The sequence below is a fragment of the Balaenoptera ricei genome, chromosome 15 (assembly GCF_028023285.1).
Source record: "Balaenoptera ricei isolate mBalRic1 chromosome 15, mBalRic1.hap2, whole genome shotgun sequence".
NCBI lineage: Eukaryota > Metazoa > Chordata > Mammalia > Artiodactyla > Balaenopteridae > Balaenoptera > Balaenoptera ricei.
In genome coordinates, this window is record NC_082653.1 from 52,245,366 (window position 1) to 52,261,206 (window position 15,841).

Consider the following 15,841-nt stretch of genomic DNA (forward strand, 5'->3'; position numbering starts at 1 on the left):
AGCCCTAAATATTTTTTTTAAATGTGCAGTTATTGGATGTCAATTAGACCTCAATAAAGTTGTTTCTTAAATATCTAACCACTTACAGTGACAAAAAGCAGATCAGTGGTAGCCAGGGGCTGGTGTGGGGGAGGGAATTACTGCAAAGGGGCATAAGAAATTTTGGGTGACAAAAATGTTTTATAGCATGAGTATGGTGATGCCTAAATAAATATATTTGTCAAAACTCACCAAATTGTTTAGTTAAAAATGGTGAATGTTAGTGTACATAAATTACGCTCCAATAAAGCTGATTTTTAAAAATCTAACCCTGTAGAAATTGAAATACCCTCTTTTAAATCTTTTAACTTTTAGAATTTAACTTTAATAATTTTAATTCAAAATTAAAATCAGATTATTAGAAATGACTAGTAATGAGCATACATCTTATCAAATATCTGGGATGCAAAGTTATATTGATACATGGAGAGAAACTGATAACATTACTTTAAAAAAATTTTTTTTAAATATTTATTTATTTATTAATTTATTTGGCTGTGCCGGGTCTTTTTTTTTTTAAACTTTGGGTTTATTTATTTATTTATTTATTTATTTATTTATGGCTGTGTTGGGTCTTCGTTTCTGTGCGAGGGCTTTCTTTAGTTGCGGCAAGTGGGGGCCACTCTTTATCGCGGTGCACGGGCGTCTCATTATCGCGGCCTCTCTTGTTGCAGAGCACAGGCTCCAGCCGCGCAGGCTCAGTAATTGTGGCTCACGGGCCTAGTTGCTCCACGGCATGTGGGATCTTCCCAGACCAGGGCTCGAACCCATGTCCCCTGCATTGGCAGGCAGATTCTCAACCACTGCACCACCAGGGAAGCCCTGTGCCAGGTCTTAGTTGCAGCATGCGGGATCTTCAGTTGTGGCATATGGGATCTAGTTCCCTGACCAGGGATCGAACGCAGGCCCCCTGCATTGGGAGCGTGGAATCTTAGCCACTGGACCACGACGGAAGTCCCCCACTTTTTAAAAATTGATGAGCATGAAAAATCAAAATAGTATATAAGTTGAACATCCCTGTCGACATTCTAGAAAAACAACTATAAAATAAACCAAAAGAAAGTAGAAGGAAGGAAATTAGAAAGCTAAGAACAGAAGTTAGTTATTTGAAAAGAAAGAGAATTGATTAATAAAATCAAGAACTATTTTTTAAAATTAATTTATTTATTTTTGGCTGTGTTGGGTCTTCATTGCTGCGCGCAGGCTTCTCTTGTTGTGGAGCATGGGCTCTAGGCGCGTGGGCTTCAGTAGTTGTGGCACGCGGACTCAGTAGTTGTGGCTCTCAGGCTCTACAGTGCAGGCTCAGTAGTTGTGGTGCACAGGCTTAGTTGCTCCTTGGCATGTGGGATCTTCCCAGAGCAGGGATTGAACCCATGTCCCCTGCATTGGCAGGCAGTTCTTAACCACTGCGTCACCAGGGAAGTCCCTCAAGAGCTATTTTTAATATACAAGGCTATTAAGTTTTTTTTTAAACCTGTTGGCAAGTGTAGCTGAAAGAGAGATGAAAATCAAATACAGCGCATTAAGACTGAGAATGAAGGTTTATTCACAGAAATAGAGAGTGAAAAATTACGAGACAATTATGTGTAACTTTTTATCTAAAAACATGTTGGAACAATATAAACTATAAAAACTGACTCAAGAGAACAATGCAGGAATGCGGACGTCAGGTTTCTAGTTTTCATTGTGAAGACCCCTATACTGCAAAGATGGTCAATGTACCTAAAACCCAAAGGACTTTCTGTAAGAAGTGTGGAAAGCATCAGCCTCACAAAGTGACCCAGTATAAGAAGGGCAAAAATTCCCTGTATGCCCAGGGAAAGAGGCGCTATGATCGGAAGCAGAGTGGCTACAGTGCGCAAACAAAGCCAGTTTTCTGGAAGAAGGCTAAAACTACAAAGAAGATCGTACTGAGGCTTGAATGTGTTGAGCCCAACTGCAGGTCCAAGAGGATACAGGCCATTAAGAGATGCAAACATTTTGAACTCGGAGGAGATAAGAAGAGAAAGGGCCAAGTGATCCAGTTCTAAGCTTTGAGACTCTTTTGTTCTATTTTCGAGAGGAAAATGTTGAAGTTATAGAAAAATTGCCTGTATGAGAATAAATACAGTGATATTCTTTTTTTTTTTAAAACATCTTTATTGGAGTATAATTGCTTTACAATGGTGTGTTAGTTTCTGCAGTGGTATTCTTTTTTTTTTAATTTTTTTTATTAATAGCTACTTTTATTTATTTACTTACTTATTTATTTATTTATTTGTTTATTTTTGGCCGTGTTGGGTCTTCGTTTCGTGCGAGGGCTTTCTCTAGTTGCGGCAAGCGGGGGCCACTCTTCATCGCGGTGCGCGGGCCTTTCACTATCGCGGCCCCTCCCGTTGCGGGGCACAGGCTCCAGACGCGCAGGCTCAGTAGTTGTGGCTCACGGGCCCAGTTGCCCCGCGGCATGTAGGATCTTCCCAGACCAGGGCTCGAACCCGTGTCCCCTGCATTAGCAGGCAGATTCTCAACCACTGCGCCACCAGGGAAGCCCTGCAGTGGTATTCTTAAAAAAAGAAAAAAAAACTGACTCAAGAAGAAATAAAAAACCCAAATAGACTAACAATAAAGGAAGAAATTGAAAATATATCAGAGCCTTGCCAGGAAAAGACACTTAGTCCAGATCTTTTAATTAATTAATTAATTAATTTTTGTTTATTATTTTTTAATTTAATTTTGGCTGCATTGGGTTTTCATTGCTGGGCACAGGCTTTCTCTAGTTGCAGCAAGTGGGGGTTACTCTTCATTGCGGTGCGCAGGCTTCTCATTGCAATGGCTTCTCTTGTTGCAGAGCATGGGCTCTAGGCACGCTTAGTGACTTAGTGTGGCTCCAGTAGTTGTGGCACTCGGGCTCAGTAGTTGTGGCTCGCAGGCTCTAGAGCACAGGCTCAGTAGTTGTGGTGCATGGGCTTAGTCGCTCTGCGGCATGTGGGATCTTCCCGAACCAGGGATCGAAACCGTGTCCCCTGTATTGGCAGGCGAATTCTTATTAGTTGTTTGTTTGTTTGTTTGTTGGCTGCATTGGGTCTTCGTTGCTGTGAGCAGGCTTTCTCTAGTTGCGGTGCGCGGGCTTCTCATTGACGTGGCTTCTCTTGTTGCAGACACACAGGTTCTAGGGGCGCAGGCTCAGTAGTTGTAGTTTGCGGGCTCTAGAGCACAGGCTCAGTAGCTGTGGCACACGGTCTTAGTTGCTCCGCGGCATGTGGGATCTTCCTGGACCAGGGCTGGAACCTGTGTCCCCTGCACTGGCAGGCGGATTCTTAACCACTGGACCACCAGAGAAGTCCCTGGCAGGTGGATTCTTAACCACTGCGCAACCAGGAAAGCCCTAGTCCAGATCTTTTAATGGGAAAATCCTATCAAATGTGGAAAGATCAGATAGTTATGATTTTATTTATACTCTTAGAGAACAAGGATCATATCTCAATGTACTTTATGCATATTTATGCATAAATATGCAATGTGTTTAGTAACATAATTTGGATACCTAAAGAAACTTGGACAAAGATAGAAAAAGAAATCCTTAGTCCAGTGACTTTTAGGTCTGTTCAGCCACAGAACCCTTGTTTCAAAGTCCCAAAATAGAAAACTTGAATGGCCCTGTTCCAGCTGAATAATGGACCCCAAAGATATACAGGTCCTAATCCCCAGAACCTGTGAATATTACCTTCCATGGCAAAAGGGGCCTTGCACATGTGATTAAATTAATGATCTTGAGATGGGGGATGATCCTGGACTATCCAGGTGGGCCATAAATGTAGTCACAAATGTCCTTATAAGGAGATTTGGGAATTCCCTGGCGGTCCAGTGGTTAGGACTCTGCACTTTCACTGCCGAGGGCCTGGTTCAATCCCTGGTCATGGAACTAAGATCCCACAAGCCGTGCAGTGTGGCTAAAAAATAAATAAATAAGGAGATTTGATGGCAGAAGAAGAGAAGGCCAGGTGGCTATGGAAATGGAAATTGCAGTGATGTGGCCACGAGCCAAGGAACGCTGGAGGCCACCAGAAGCTGAAGAGGCAAGGATTCTCCCCTGGAGCCCCCAGAAGGAATCAGCCTTGCTGACATCTTGACTTTAGTCCCATTAGACTCATCACACACTTCTGGCCTCTGAGTGTAGGATGATAAATTTGAGTTGTCTTGTGCCACTGTGTTTGTGCCACAGCAGCAATAGGAAACTCACCCAGGAGCCATTACCAAACCTAATAGTTGTTACTCCTGAAGGACAAGATCTGGTGGGGGAATGAGGACTTTTATTCTTGCCTTTCCCTTTTGTGTTGTTGACATGCCTGCAAAACTCATATATTATTTTTATAATTAAGAGAAAAGAAAAGACAATGCAAGTGAAGCACTTGGCCCACTCCAGGGGCACTCCAAGTGCGCAGACTTCAGTGGTTGTCATGGTTACACCAGGGTTCATTTTATTCCTTTACACCGACACCGATGCCTCCCCTGCCATGAGGCCACGTGTGGTACTCAGGAGCCACGAGGCAGCTGGCGGTGTTCTGTGCTACTGGAGTCCAGAGGTCTCACCCACATGGGGCCTCAGTGCAGAGTCTGGATCAGATTGAGGCCTCCCCCGGCACCCATCACTCTGTGGCGGGCACGTTTTATGTCCTGAGACCGCCAAGAGTATTCAGGTGTGAGTACCTGAGCAGCTGTGGGAAGCAAGGACAGAGGGTGGACCTACAGGGAAACAGCCCTGTGCTCCAGCCCTCCCACCAATTGGTCCTTTTCCCCTCAGGCAGGGATGGACACCCACCCCTTACTACCTACAGGGCCTCAGTGCCACATGGGGGAGGGCGGGGCAGGTAGGTGTGTCCTCTTGGGAGCAGGACACTCAGTGTGGCCCCTGTGCACCCGGGCCTCTGGGGGCGGTGGGGGGAGGGCTCCTCTGACATGAGCCGCTTCCTCAGGTAACTCTGGTGGAAGTCACATTCCGTGCTGCTGCAGTTCCTCTCTGATGTCTCCATGGCAACGTTCACATGGATTTCATAGAACATAAGGTGTTTGAGCTGGAAGGGACCTCGGAGATCAGTTCCTCCCGCCCCCTCATTTCACAGAGAGGGGAGCAGGCCCAGACTGTGTATGCCACACGCCCGGGGTCAGCCAGCAAGCCAGGGACCCAGCCGGGGCCTCTGCCTTCTGGCACCACTCCCAGCCAGGGTCCCTTGCCCTCAGATCGCAGACAACTGAATTCCTTAGGACTGTCTTCTTGGGAGGTGCTCTGAGGGAACAAGTTTTGGGGGCTCTGCCCCTCCCCCTTTGCTAAAGGACGCTGAAGTCCAGCCTCGCTCTGCCCTGCTCAGTCCTGGAGCTCTCATTCCCGTGCTTGGTGAGGGCAGGAGTGGGCACGATGGGCACAGTACTCAGGAAGCTCACAGGCTGGCGTGGAGGCAGTGCAGTCCCCCAAGAACCACTGGAGAGCAAACGTGGTTCCGTGTCTGCGGAGCAAGAGCTGGGGTGGGAGAAGCCCGGGAAGTTTGCCCAGAGGAGGAGGCTCCAAGCAGAGCCTGGGACGAAGGTCGAGGAGGACTCTCATTCCTGTCTAAGGCTGCCTGGCTTGAGGGCCACACCCTGTGGGTGAGTGGGAATGTGAGCATGAAGCTGGAGGGCTTGGAAAATCGGGTTCCAGAGAGAGACTGCCCCAGGCCATAGGTTCCAGAGGGTTCTCGTGTCTGGGGACTCATGGCACACGTCACTCTAGGACAAGGGGTTCAGACACATGGAAGGGCAAGTCAGAGGGCAGAGTGTAGGAGCTGAAGGCCCTGGACATGAGGGGACCAGGAATCTGGGCCAGCAGAGGGTGCTGGGGTGAGGGTCCAGAAGTGAGGCCTGGGGTTGTTCCATCCCTTTGCTGGGACATGGAACCATGTAGCCCCTCCCCTGCCCAGCAGAGCCAGCCCTATGCCAGAAAGGTTGAGGGCTTGTAGGTCTGTATCCCCCTCCCCAGGGACACAGACCTCACTCCTCACCTCTACCTCAGCCCCAGGGCTCACTTCAACTCCAAACCCTGCTTCAGGGACCTGGCCTGGCCTGTGGGGGGGTCTTCTCTCTAGATTAGAAGATCCCGAGAATATGGGCATCCCCAGATCCCGCCAAAGCTACCTTCCTGAACTTTCCCACCAAACTGGTCCCTTTTCTCCCCCTTGCTGGGTACCTGTTCTCATTCTCTATGGCCATGTGACGGACATTTCCAAATGCTCAGAGTCTGCAGTGTGGACGGGATGCAGTGCTCGGTGGGGACAGCTCACCTCGGCTCTAATTGAACCTGCCAGGGTGTCTTCTTCACTCACATGGATGGCAAGTGGGGTCCTCTCCACCTGGGCTTCTCCATGAGGCCACCTGGGCTTTCTCACAGTATGGCAGCTGGGTTCCAAGAATGAGTGTTCCAGGAGACAGGAAGGGAGAGCTGCCAATCTGGAAGGTCTGGGTCCAGAAACAGGCACAGGGTCACTTCCATTGGTCAAAGCAATCACAGCTCCTGCCAGGGTAGGAGACATAGACCCTCCCCCTCACTGGGAAGAGTAGCAAAGAATTTGCCATCTTTAATCCATCTTAGCACCCTCTGTCTCTGCCCCAGGGGCTCTGACTATTTCTTGCCTCCCCTCTGGGTCTGCAGATTCTGTCTCTCCTGGAGGTCCCCTCCATCCCCATTACTTCCCCATGGGCTACTGCAATCCCCTCAAACTCATCTCCCTGTCCACAGGCTGCACCATCCATCCCCTCCTGGCCACTCCCTGTATTCCTATAGCAGTGCCTTCTCTCCATTGCTCTCCTCAGAAACCATGCATGGCTCCCTACTTCTCACTGAACAATTTCCAAGCTCCTAGGCAAAACATTCAAATTCACCTTACAATCTAGCCCCCTCCTATGTTACCTATTGAATTAGCACCCATTTCTTCCAAGCCACTGGACCACACTTTGGCTCCTTCTGCTCAAACTGCCCACCTACTGGCTCTCTGAGCCTGAACATATTCACTCTCTCCACCTGGCAAGTTTCTCTATCTCCACCGCTGTTGGACTCCTGCTCAATCTTCAAAGCCCAGTGCAAATGCCCCTCCTCCACAAAGCCCTGCTCTCACTAATCATCACACTAGTCTTACTCTCATTGCATGTTGAGGCATGTTCTCCCTTAAATCCTTATTGGCAATGATGTGTCCTCTTGAAGTGGGGCCCACATTTCTAACTCATACTTCTTTCACCAATTTAATAACTGTTTGTTGCGGCCTGGAGCCAGATGCCAGGGATATGACGGTGAGCAAGACAAGCTGCTTCCTGTGCCCAGAGAGCTTACATTCCAGAGAGTGAGACAGATGGCAAATAGAGGAACCAAGAGACATAATGATCAAAGATTAGGAGGACTGTGGGAAGGCAAGAAAGGCAAGAAGGGGTGCTGCGAGGCAGGGACCAAGAATTCCCTCTTTTCAAGAAAAACGAGAGACCTGGATTTTTACATACTCTCCTAATTTTAAAGGTTGCAAGGTCAAGTCTTTCTCCTCTGCTCTCAGCTTGCCTCCCCTCCTAGCTTCCCACTCTCTCTGGAATGCCTGCCTCCTTCTCTCTTCCTGGTTACCCTATCAGCAGCACCCCCAACTCAGGACGCCCCACCCCTAGGGCACCCAAACTCCTCTGTGGTTCCCATGCCCTGGCCATGCTCTGGCAGCAGCTGGCAGGAGGACGTAGGGAGCCCACTGCCTAGGATGCTAGGGCCAGTGGGCATCCCTTACCCTGGGCCAACCTCCCTGACGTTGGCCTCCTGGGAGTGAGACACCTGGAGTCCCCAGGGCCCCAGCAGTGGGAACCCAACACCCCCACCGCAGGCCTCACTAACCGCATCTGGCCTGGAAGAAGTGAGGAGCCAGAGGAGCGAGACAGAAAAGGACACCAGGGGGCCCTCAGAGGGCTTCCTCAGGTTGGTCCCCAGCTCTGACAGAGCCCTGAGGGATAGGTCTCTGTCTCCAGGGAACCTCTGGGCAAACCCTGCCGGGGACAGTTTATGCTCTCTGGAGCCAGAGTTCCCATGTAGAAATCCCGGCTCTGCGACTTCCTGCCTGGTGACCTTGGACAGCTCCCTTCCCCTCTCTGGGCCTCAGTTTCCCATCTGAACACTGGGGATCAGAGCAGCACCCACCTCACAGGATAGTTCTAAAGATGACATGCACCTGGCACACGATGGCGCTCGGTGAAGGGCAGCTTTCCAAAGCCTCTCCCATGCAGGGCCCTGCCAGGCCCTTTCGAGGAATTGCTTTGTTGGGCGGCATCCTTCCATCTGTGTTTTCCCAGACCTCTGAGCCCTAGAGACAGCTTCTGCCCATTATAATTATTTGGACTCTGGGCACTGCCAGCTGAGAGGGCTCAGGCCTCTGAAGGGCCCAGGCTCCCAGTGACAGCTGTCATGTCTCAGGACGGAGGAGGACAGAGCAGGAGGGCTGCCCTTCGTCTGCACCTGCTGCCCCCAAGCCCTGGGAGAGGGGCATCTCTGCTCACCACTCCCAGGATTCCATGACCACCTCAGCCTCGCTCTCAAAACCCAAAGCATCTTGGGTGGGAGTCCTGGGACAGAGCCCCAGGAAGTCCAGGAGGGGAGCAGGTGCCAGGTCCTGGAGAGGAGTCCGCCAGGGACCAGCATAGGGTTGGATTATCAGCACTTGAAAGCACTGGAAAGCCAAGGAGACAGCCACAGCCTGGCAGAGTGGCCTCCCACCTCCTTCACCTCCCAGATCCCTGAGGGCAGAACCCCAGGGGAGGGGACTCTCAGAGGGCCTGCTGCTGTCTGTGACAGTGACTTCCCTTTCCCCAAGGATCCTGAAGCTTCAGCCCAGCAGGCAGAAGCTGCGGGGTAGAGCGCCCTGCCGGCTCAGCCCGGCCGGCTCAGCCCTGCCGCTCAGCCTGGCAGCTATGTCCTGTCTCTGATACCCAGCTCTCAGCTGAGCCCCAAGCGGCGGGGCGCACCCGGGTTTGTTTGCCAAGCCCGAGTGTTGGAGCTTCCTGGACCCTCCTGCCCTGGAAGGGAGGGGGTCGGTGCCGCAGCAGGCCAGGTGGCATCTCCGGCGGAGAAGGGACAGAATCCCAGGGTGCCCATCCCACGCAGGTCCACTGCCTCAGTTCCTCAGGTCTCACGGCACTCTCCTCGTCTCAGGCCCGGAGGCAGTCCAGTGGGGGTCACTGGGCAAGGGGCAGAGCCGGGCGGGGCGGTGCACAGCCAGCAGAGGAACGACAGGACGCCGGGTACTCCCTCCCTCACCCACCGCCCCCCACCCGCACCCAGGCCCGATGCAGATATGGAAGGGCGTCGCTGGCCCTAGGGCAGGGAGGTAGCTGCCCCCAATGGAAAGAGGCGCTCGGACCCCGAGCACCCAGGGCAGGGCCCGGACCTCCTGACCCCGCCCCCGGGGAGGCCATCTCATTTGCATGGCCCCGCCCGAGAGCGGCCATTGGTAGCTGCGGCGGGAGGCCGGGCCTGAGTGGCTGCGGGGCTGTGGGGCGGCGGGGGCGGGGCGGCGCGGAGCAGGGCGCCGGGGAGGTAGCTGCAGCCGCCGCGGGACGGTTTCGGCTTAGGGTCTGGGTCTGGCTCCGAGGGCGCGGGGAGCAGGGTGTCCTGGGGCGCGGCGGCTGCAGCGGGAGCGTACTGAGCGCCCGCCAGCCCGCCTGTCATGTCCAGGAAAAAGACCCCCAAGAGCAAGGGGGGTAGCGCGCCCGCTACCTCCGCACTGCCCGCCACCCACGGGTCCCGGCCCGTGCGCCCCGGGACTGCGCGCCCTGGCCCCGACGCACCTCCCAACGGGCCCCCGCAGCCCGGCCGGTCTTCGCTTGGCGGCGGCGGCGACTTCTACGACGTCGCCTTCAAGGTGAGCCGGGCACCCCCAGCCCCACGCGAGCGCAGCAGGTGGCGTCCGGCCGGAGCCGAGTGGGGAGGGGGTCCGGGGAAAGGGTGCAGGGCCCTGCAGACCTTCGGCGAGGAGCTGGCTCGAGCGGAACCCCGCAGCTGCAGTTGGCATGGCTGGCGCGGTGCATCACACACACACACAGCTGTCAAACCCGGGTTTGGGATACCCAACATATGGCAGGGCCTGCCCCCTCCCCCTCCCCACCCCCCACCTAGCTGTCATGGCCGGACAAGGGGTCCTGCGGAAGTCAGAGCTTGGCAGGTGTCCTCTCCCTGTTCCCTTATGCTCCTGCCCCCACCCACGCTCATCATTTCCCATATGCTGCCTTCTCTCACCCCCAGGGTCTTTTGGTCTCTTCTCTTTAGGAGGCGAGACTAAGAAGAGGTTTGCCAGTTTGGTGGGGAATGCTGGGGCCTCCTTCAGGCCAAGGCAGAAGCTTGTGAATTGTGGGGGCGGGGGTGGCAGGCCCATCTTTGGGTTTTGGAGCCTTTGGCAACAGGCTGGGGGAGGGGAGAAGGAGAGGGAGGCCTGACTGCCCCTCCCTGTCCACAGACATGGTCTGAGCCTCTCCTCATGTCAAGATCTGACCCTCACTTGGCAAATTCCTCTAGAGCCTTGCTGGGATTGGAAGAAGCCCCCTGGCACAGAGGTCCCCCACCCAGGCCTCCCAGCGGCCAACCCTCAGGTTCTGCTCCCCACTAAGCCCCAAATGCTCCCCTTCCAGACCAAGCATGGTGTCCAGGTACCACCCTGGATGGAGGCAGCTACTCCCACTCCCCACTGATGGAGACAGGCCAATGTTCAGGAGAGGGGACAGAACCTTCTAGAGGTGGAAGCTGGAAGTCCAGGCCCTGTGTCTCCCCCAGGCCCTGCTGAACCTGCAGACTTAGGATACCTCCCTCCACTCCTGACCCTCACCCACAGCCCATCTGACCAGGCCAGCTCAGGGAGGACCAGACACCCCTCCGGGTGGGCCAGCACCCAGGTCCCCTCTGCTCTTTCTTTGTGCCCCAGGTCATGCTGGTGGGAGACTCAGGCGTGGGGAAGACCTGCTTACTCGTGCGCTTTAAGGATGGGGCTTTCCTGGCAGGGACCTTCATCTCCACTGTGGGCATCGACTTCCGGGTAAGAGTGGAGGCTGATGTCCCGAGCACTAACTGGGCCCAGCCCATGCCCTGGGCCCCCAACACCAGCTAATAGCTGCTCAGAACACCCCTGGGCAGCTGGTTCTCCATTATCTCTGTGGCACTGACAGGCTCATGAGGTGGAGCTCCTGGCTGGACCACCTGGCTCCCACGGTCAAGGTGGTTGAGGTGGGATGCCTTAACCACCAAGCTGCCTGCCTCCCGACATCTCAAGGTCCTGGAGAGAGGTGGTGGCTGTATACAATCGAAGCAGAGTGGTACCCCTGTGCCTGGGGTTGGCACAACCCTGGGGGCTGTATCTTGTGCATTGGGGGCGGTGGATGCTGGTGTCCCCATGGGAACTCAAGACCCGTGTCCACTCAGGAGGCCAGCATTGCTGCCCAACTGTACAGAGGGGCCCTGAGGTGCCAGGTGGCCTGCCCAGTCCGAACCAGACAGATGGCTGTGGCACTGAAGCACACACCCGGTCTCAGAGCCAGGGAGAAGTCCCTGCCCTTGGGTTAGGAGGCTTACGGGAAATGTTCCCACCTGGCTGCTTTCCCTGGCGGAGCCCCCTCACCACCTCACCCCCGGCTAGAGGGCTATGTCCTGGGGTCCTTCTGGGGGAGGTCCCTGTACTCTTGACTCCCCAAGAGCCCTCCAGCACCCCAAGCAGCCTGTGGGGTCACAGGGGAATGATGGGGGCCACAGCCTTAGGCCTGCAGGGCTCAGGCATCAGTCTAAATTCCACGTGCTGAGGTGATGTGTTCTCAGCAAATCCCAAATTTGCATTTTTCTCACCCTTTAATTAGACCCAGTCAGCAGAAAGCTGGCAGGGAGGCCCCTTCTGGGGACTGGGAAGGGGGGGCTCCCTCCAGTCTGGGGAGCCATTCTCTACCCTGACTGTGGGGGCAGAGCCCCTCAAGTCCTCTGGGATGAAGTAAGGGTTGAGGTGACAGAAGGGGGAGGTTTAGGCCCAGTCCTCTGCCTGTTCTGGCCTCACCTCCCCCCTTCTCACCTCCCTCTTGGCTCTGGGGCAGGTGGTGAGGCTGTGTGGTTCGCACCCCTGTTCAGGGTGCCAGGGAAGGCGGGATGTCCTCCCCAGCCTCCCTGCAGCGGGGCAGATGGCTGCACCCAGTTCCCTGGAGACCCAGAAGCACCCTGACAGCAGGCGCTGGGTGAAGAGGGAGGTGGTGCTGTTTCCACCGCCCGGGGCCTCAGCTGCTGGTTAGCAGCTCCTGTCCCCACCCCAGCAGATAGGAACCGGAGTTGAGCCACTCCCTGCTCTAGTCCTGAACTGGGAGGGCCTGGCTAGGGAGCATCATCAGCCAGCAAGCAAGCACATAATGAGCACCCACTGTGTACCAGGCCAAGTTCTGGGCTCTGTGCTTACTGCATGGAGCCCTATCCTCAGGCAGCTGCCATCGGAGCGGGAAGAGAGGCTTTCAAATTACAACAAACACTTTAGCTCGTACCAGGCCAGACTCATTTCTCAGTGCTTTGCATATAGTAGCTCATAAAGTAATCGGGGCAGCCACGTGATGAGCACCCTGGCTACCCCCATTTGTGGCTGGGGAAACTGAGGCACAGTGTTAGTAATGGGCCTGGGGTCACACGGTGGGTGACTTCAAATAAGTCCTGCAAGTGGCTCTAAGCAAAAGGAGCAGTGTGTGCAGAGCTGTGAGAAGTGCTGGTGGCCTAGGAGAGGGGGCTGGAGCAGGGCCTTGAGACCTAGGAGCAGAGTGCAGGGAGGAGGCGTGCAGTGTGAAGCTGAACAGGCAAGTAGGCTCGGGGGTCACCGGGGCTGGACACCAGGGGGAGGAGGTCAGCTGGGGTAAAGGAGAGAGGGGACGGGCTGGGTGCAGAGCAACAGGACTCAGTGAGTGACTGGGGTGGGTGGTGACCGGGGGCCCTCCAGGGCAGGGAGCTGGTGGGGCTGTGTGTCAGCCCTCCAGGATGGGCAGAGGAAGAACCACCTGGCCCAGAATGGACAAAGCTGGCCATGGAGGGCGGCAACCTTCCAGTCCATCAGGACAGCCAGCTGAGCGGGGGCAGCCTGGGCACCCTCTGTGCACGGGTCACCAGGAGGGGCTCAGCAGCAGGAGGTGTAGGAGGTATGGGGGAGAGCTGGGTGGACACCAGGACTTGGATTCAAGGGGAAGCTTTATCTGTAGGTAGAGGGCAGTGAGGTAGTCGGACGAGAACAAGATGTGCCCTGGAGACAGAGCCAGCTGAGGCCCGGGATAATGAATTCAGGGACACACCGGGGGCCCCTCAGTCCTGGCCTGGCACTGCCTGCCTCTCCCCCCCCATCCACCGCCTCCCCCCGCCCCCCGCCGGAGGGTGGCACCGGTCTAGCTGCTGCCTAGGATGGTGCACTCGGCCCTGGGCCCTCCTTGGAGCTGGCTGGTTGTGTTTCAGAACAAAGTTCTGGATGTGGATGGCATGAAGGTGAAGCTGCAGGTGAGAGGTGACTGGGGGAGGGGGAATTGAGGGCAGGGGGCACCTGGGAAGGACTGGGCAGCCCTGACAGCTGCACTATGCCCTTGCTGCAGATCTGGGACACGGCTGGCCAGGAAAGGTTCCGCAGCGTCACCCATGCCTACTACCGAGACGCTCATGGTGAGCTCATGGGCACCGTACCCTAGCTCCAGGGAGTCGGGGCCACACTCCCTAGGCTTCTGCTTGGAGGAGGGCACCCTGGGTTTGAGTGGGCATAAGTGTGAAGGGTGCGATGCGTGAGGGTGAGGGTGATGGGGAGCTGCTGTGGGCTCTGCAGGTGTCCTCACTGACCCTCTGCCCCCAGCACTGCTGCTGCTCTATGACGTTACCAACAAGGCCTCCTTCGACAGCATCCAGGTCAGTGGCTTCCTTCCTGGTGGTGGAGACAGGCTGAGATGGGGCCTGACCCCATCCCCAGCCTCCCTCAGGCACAGATGGCATCAGGGTCCCAGAGAGTTCTGAGGACCCTACTGACAGTGGGGAGAGGGAAAGACTGCCCCTCTGGGCTCCTGATGGCCCAAGTACAGTGGCTCAGGTTGAGAGTGAGCTGAAGGGGGCCGGGGTGACCTTCTAGTCCACCAGTCCAACTCCTTAGATAAGGTACCTGTTGGAAAGCCCCTGCAGGGCACATGGGAAGCACTAGTTCAGGGGCCCTCCTGTTAGCCAGACACTGACAGGCACTCTGTGGGGTGTGTCCTGGAGGGGGGCAAGGGGTGTCAGGAGCTCCAGCCTCCAGCCTGTCCTCAGCTCTCCCCCCACAGGCCTGGCTGACAGAGATCCAGGAGTACGCCCAGCATGACGTGGTACTCATGCTGCTGGGGAACAAGGTGGGTACCCCAGCTTGTCTCATCTACCCTGGCTCTACAGAGGGTGGAGGGTGGCAGGGGAGCGAGCTGGGGCCAACTCTCACCAAGACTCCTGTGCCAGGTGGACTCTGCCCAGGAGCGTGTGGTGAAAAGGGAGGATGGGGAAAAGCTGGCCAAGGTGAGCTGCGGTTGGGTGGGCAGCCAGAGAGTGCCCCTGGGGCTGCAGGGCCTGAGCTGTCCCCACCAGGTTGCCAACCGCTGTTTGCAGGAGTACGGGCTGCCGTTCATGGAGACCAGCGCCAAGACGGGCCTCAATGTGGACTTGGCTTTCACGGCCATAGCAAAGTAAGTCCTGGCAGTTATCAGGAAGACCCCCAGACCCAGCGCCTGAGTCCCCTTGTTGGGGGTACAGGCTACCCTATTCCATGGTCATCCCTGCCCCACAGGGAGTTGAAGCAGCGCTGCATGAAAGCTCCCAGTGAGCCTCGCTTTCAGCTGCACGACTATGTCAAGAGGGAAGGCCGGGGGGCCTCCTGCTGCAAACCCTGAACCTGGCTGGGGACGGCCACCAGGGTGTTCTGGAAGACTGGATAGAGTGAGTCTACACACCCCTGACTTCACCACCCAGCAGCCACTCCCAGGGTGTCTGTTTCTAGGAATCCCAGGCTGAGCCTTGCCCTTCCCTCGTCTGGGCAGCCATCCAGAGCCTCAGTCCCAACAAACAGGCTTCAGGAAGCCAGAAGGTCCGCAGCCCTCCTTCACCTGCTGCTGCCTGAGGGCCGTGCCCCCAAGGCCTTCACAGAAGAGCAACCAACTTCTACACAGGAGGGCTACCCAACAATGTATAGACTGCCAGGCGCCTGGTCCTCCGGGCCACGGTGCTCTGCCGCCCCCTCCTGGGCACGCCCAGCTTCCAGGCTGGGCTGCGGTGCCCACGCCACGTGTACAGTGCCTAAACGCCTAGAAAGCCATGTCTGCAGCTGCACATGTTGCCCAGGCAGGATTCCTGCCCACACCTGGGGCAGCAGGCTTCACCGCTAATCACATCATGCATCTGTGCCCCAAGGACCAGAGCTGCCTGCTGCCAGCCCACCCACCAGGAGGCCCTGGTTCAAACATCAACAGGGTCTTTCATGTTACCTTGGAGGATGCCAAGGCTGTGGCTTTGTAATGCAGTGAATAGCATGTGGGAAGCCACAGAAATGTCAGGCAAACCAGGACTGCCAGCCCTCGCCTGCTCACCAGGGTACCATCTCAGCAGGCTGATACAGGGCCTGGGCTTGGCAAGGTCAAGCCAGGGGGGTGGGCAGGGCACTCCACCCTGTACTAAAATCTTCAAGTCAGTGTTTTGATTGAGAGCTTTTGTTTCCAGTCCTAGTGAATAAAGTTGTGTTTTCTGCAGTGCCTGCCTTGTCCATTGAAAGAAAGCAATGCTCAGGGACTG

At 55.5% G+C, this 15,841-nt stretch overlaps 2 protein-coding genes across 2 annotated transcripts; both read left to right on the forward strand.

Moving 5' to 3' along the window:
- The first annotated feature begins 1,720 nt into the window (after positions 1-1,720).
- On the forward strand, positions 1,721-2,069 carry LOC132349161 (large ribosomal subunit protein eL42-like). Its single transcript, XM_059897334.1, has one exon. It carries the CDS (start codon positions 1,749-1,751, stop codon positions 2,067-2,069), a length of 321 nt encoding a protein of 106 aa, XP_059753317.1. The 5' UTR covers positions 1,721-1,748.
- Positions 2,070-9,731: 7,662 nt separating this feature from the next.
- Positions 9,732-15,159, forward strand: RAB26 (RAB26, member RAS oncogene family). Its single transcript, XM_059896523.1, has 9 exons — positions 9,732-9,926; positions 10,980-11,090; positions 13,511-13,552; positions 13,645-13,711; positions 13,896-13,948; positions 14,353-14,418; positions 14,519-14,575; positions 14,666-14,742; positions 14,844-15,159. The coding sequence occupies exons 1-9, from the start codon at positions 9,732-9,734 to the stop codon at positions 14,944-14,946; spliced, it is 771 nt and encodes a 256-aa protein (XP_059752506.1). The 3' UTR covers positions 14,947-15,159.
- Positions 15,160-15,841: the final 682 nt, after the last annotated feature.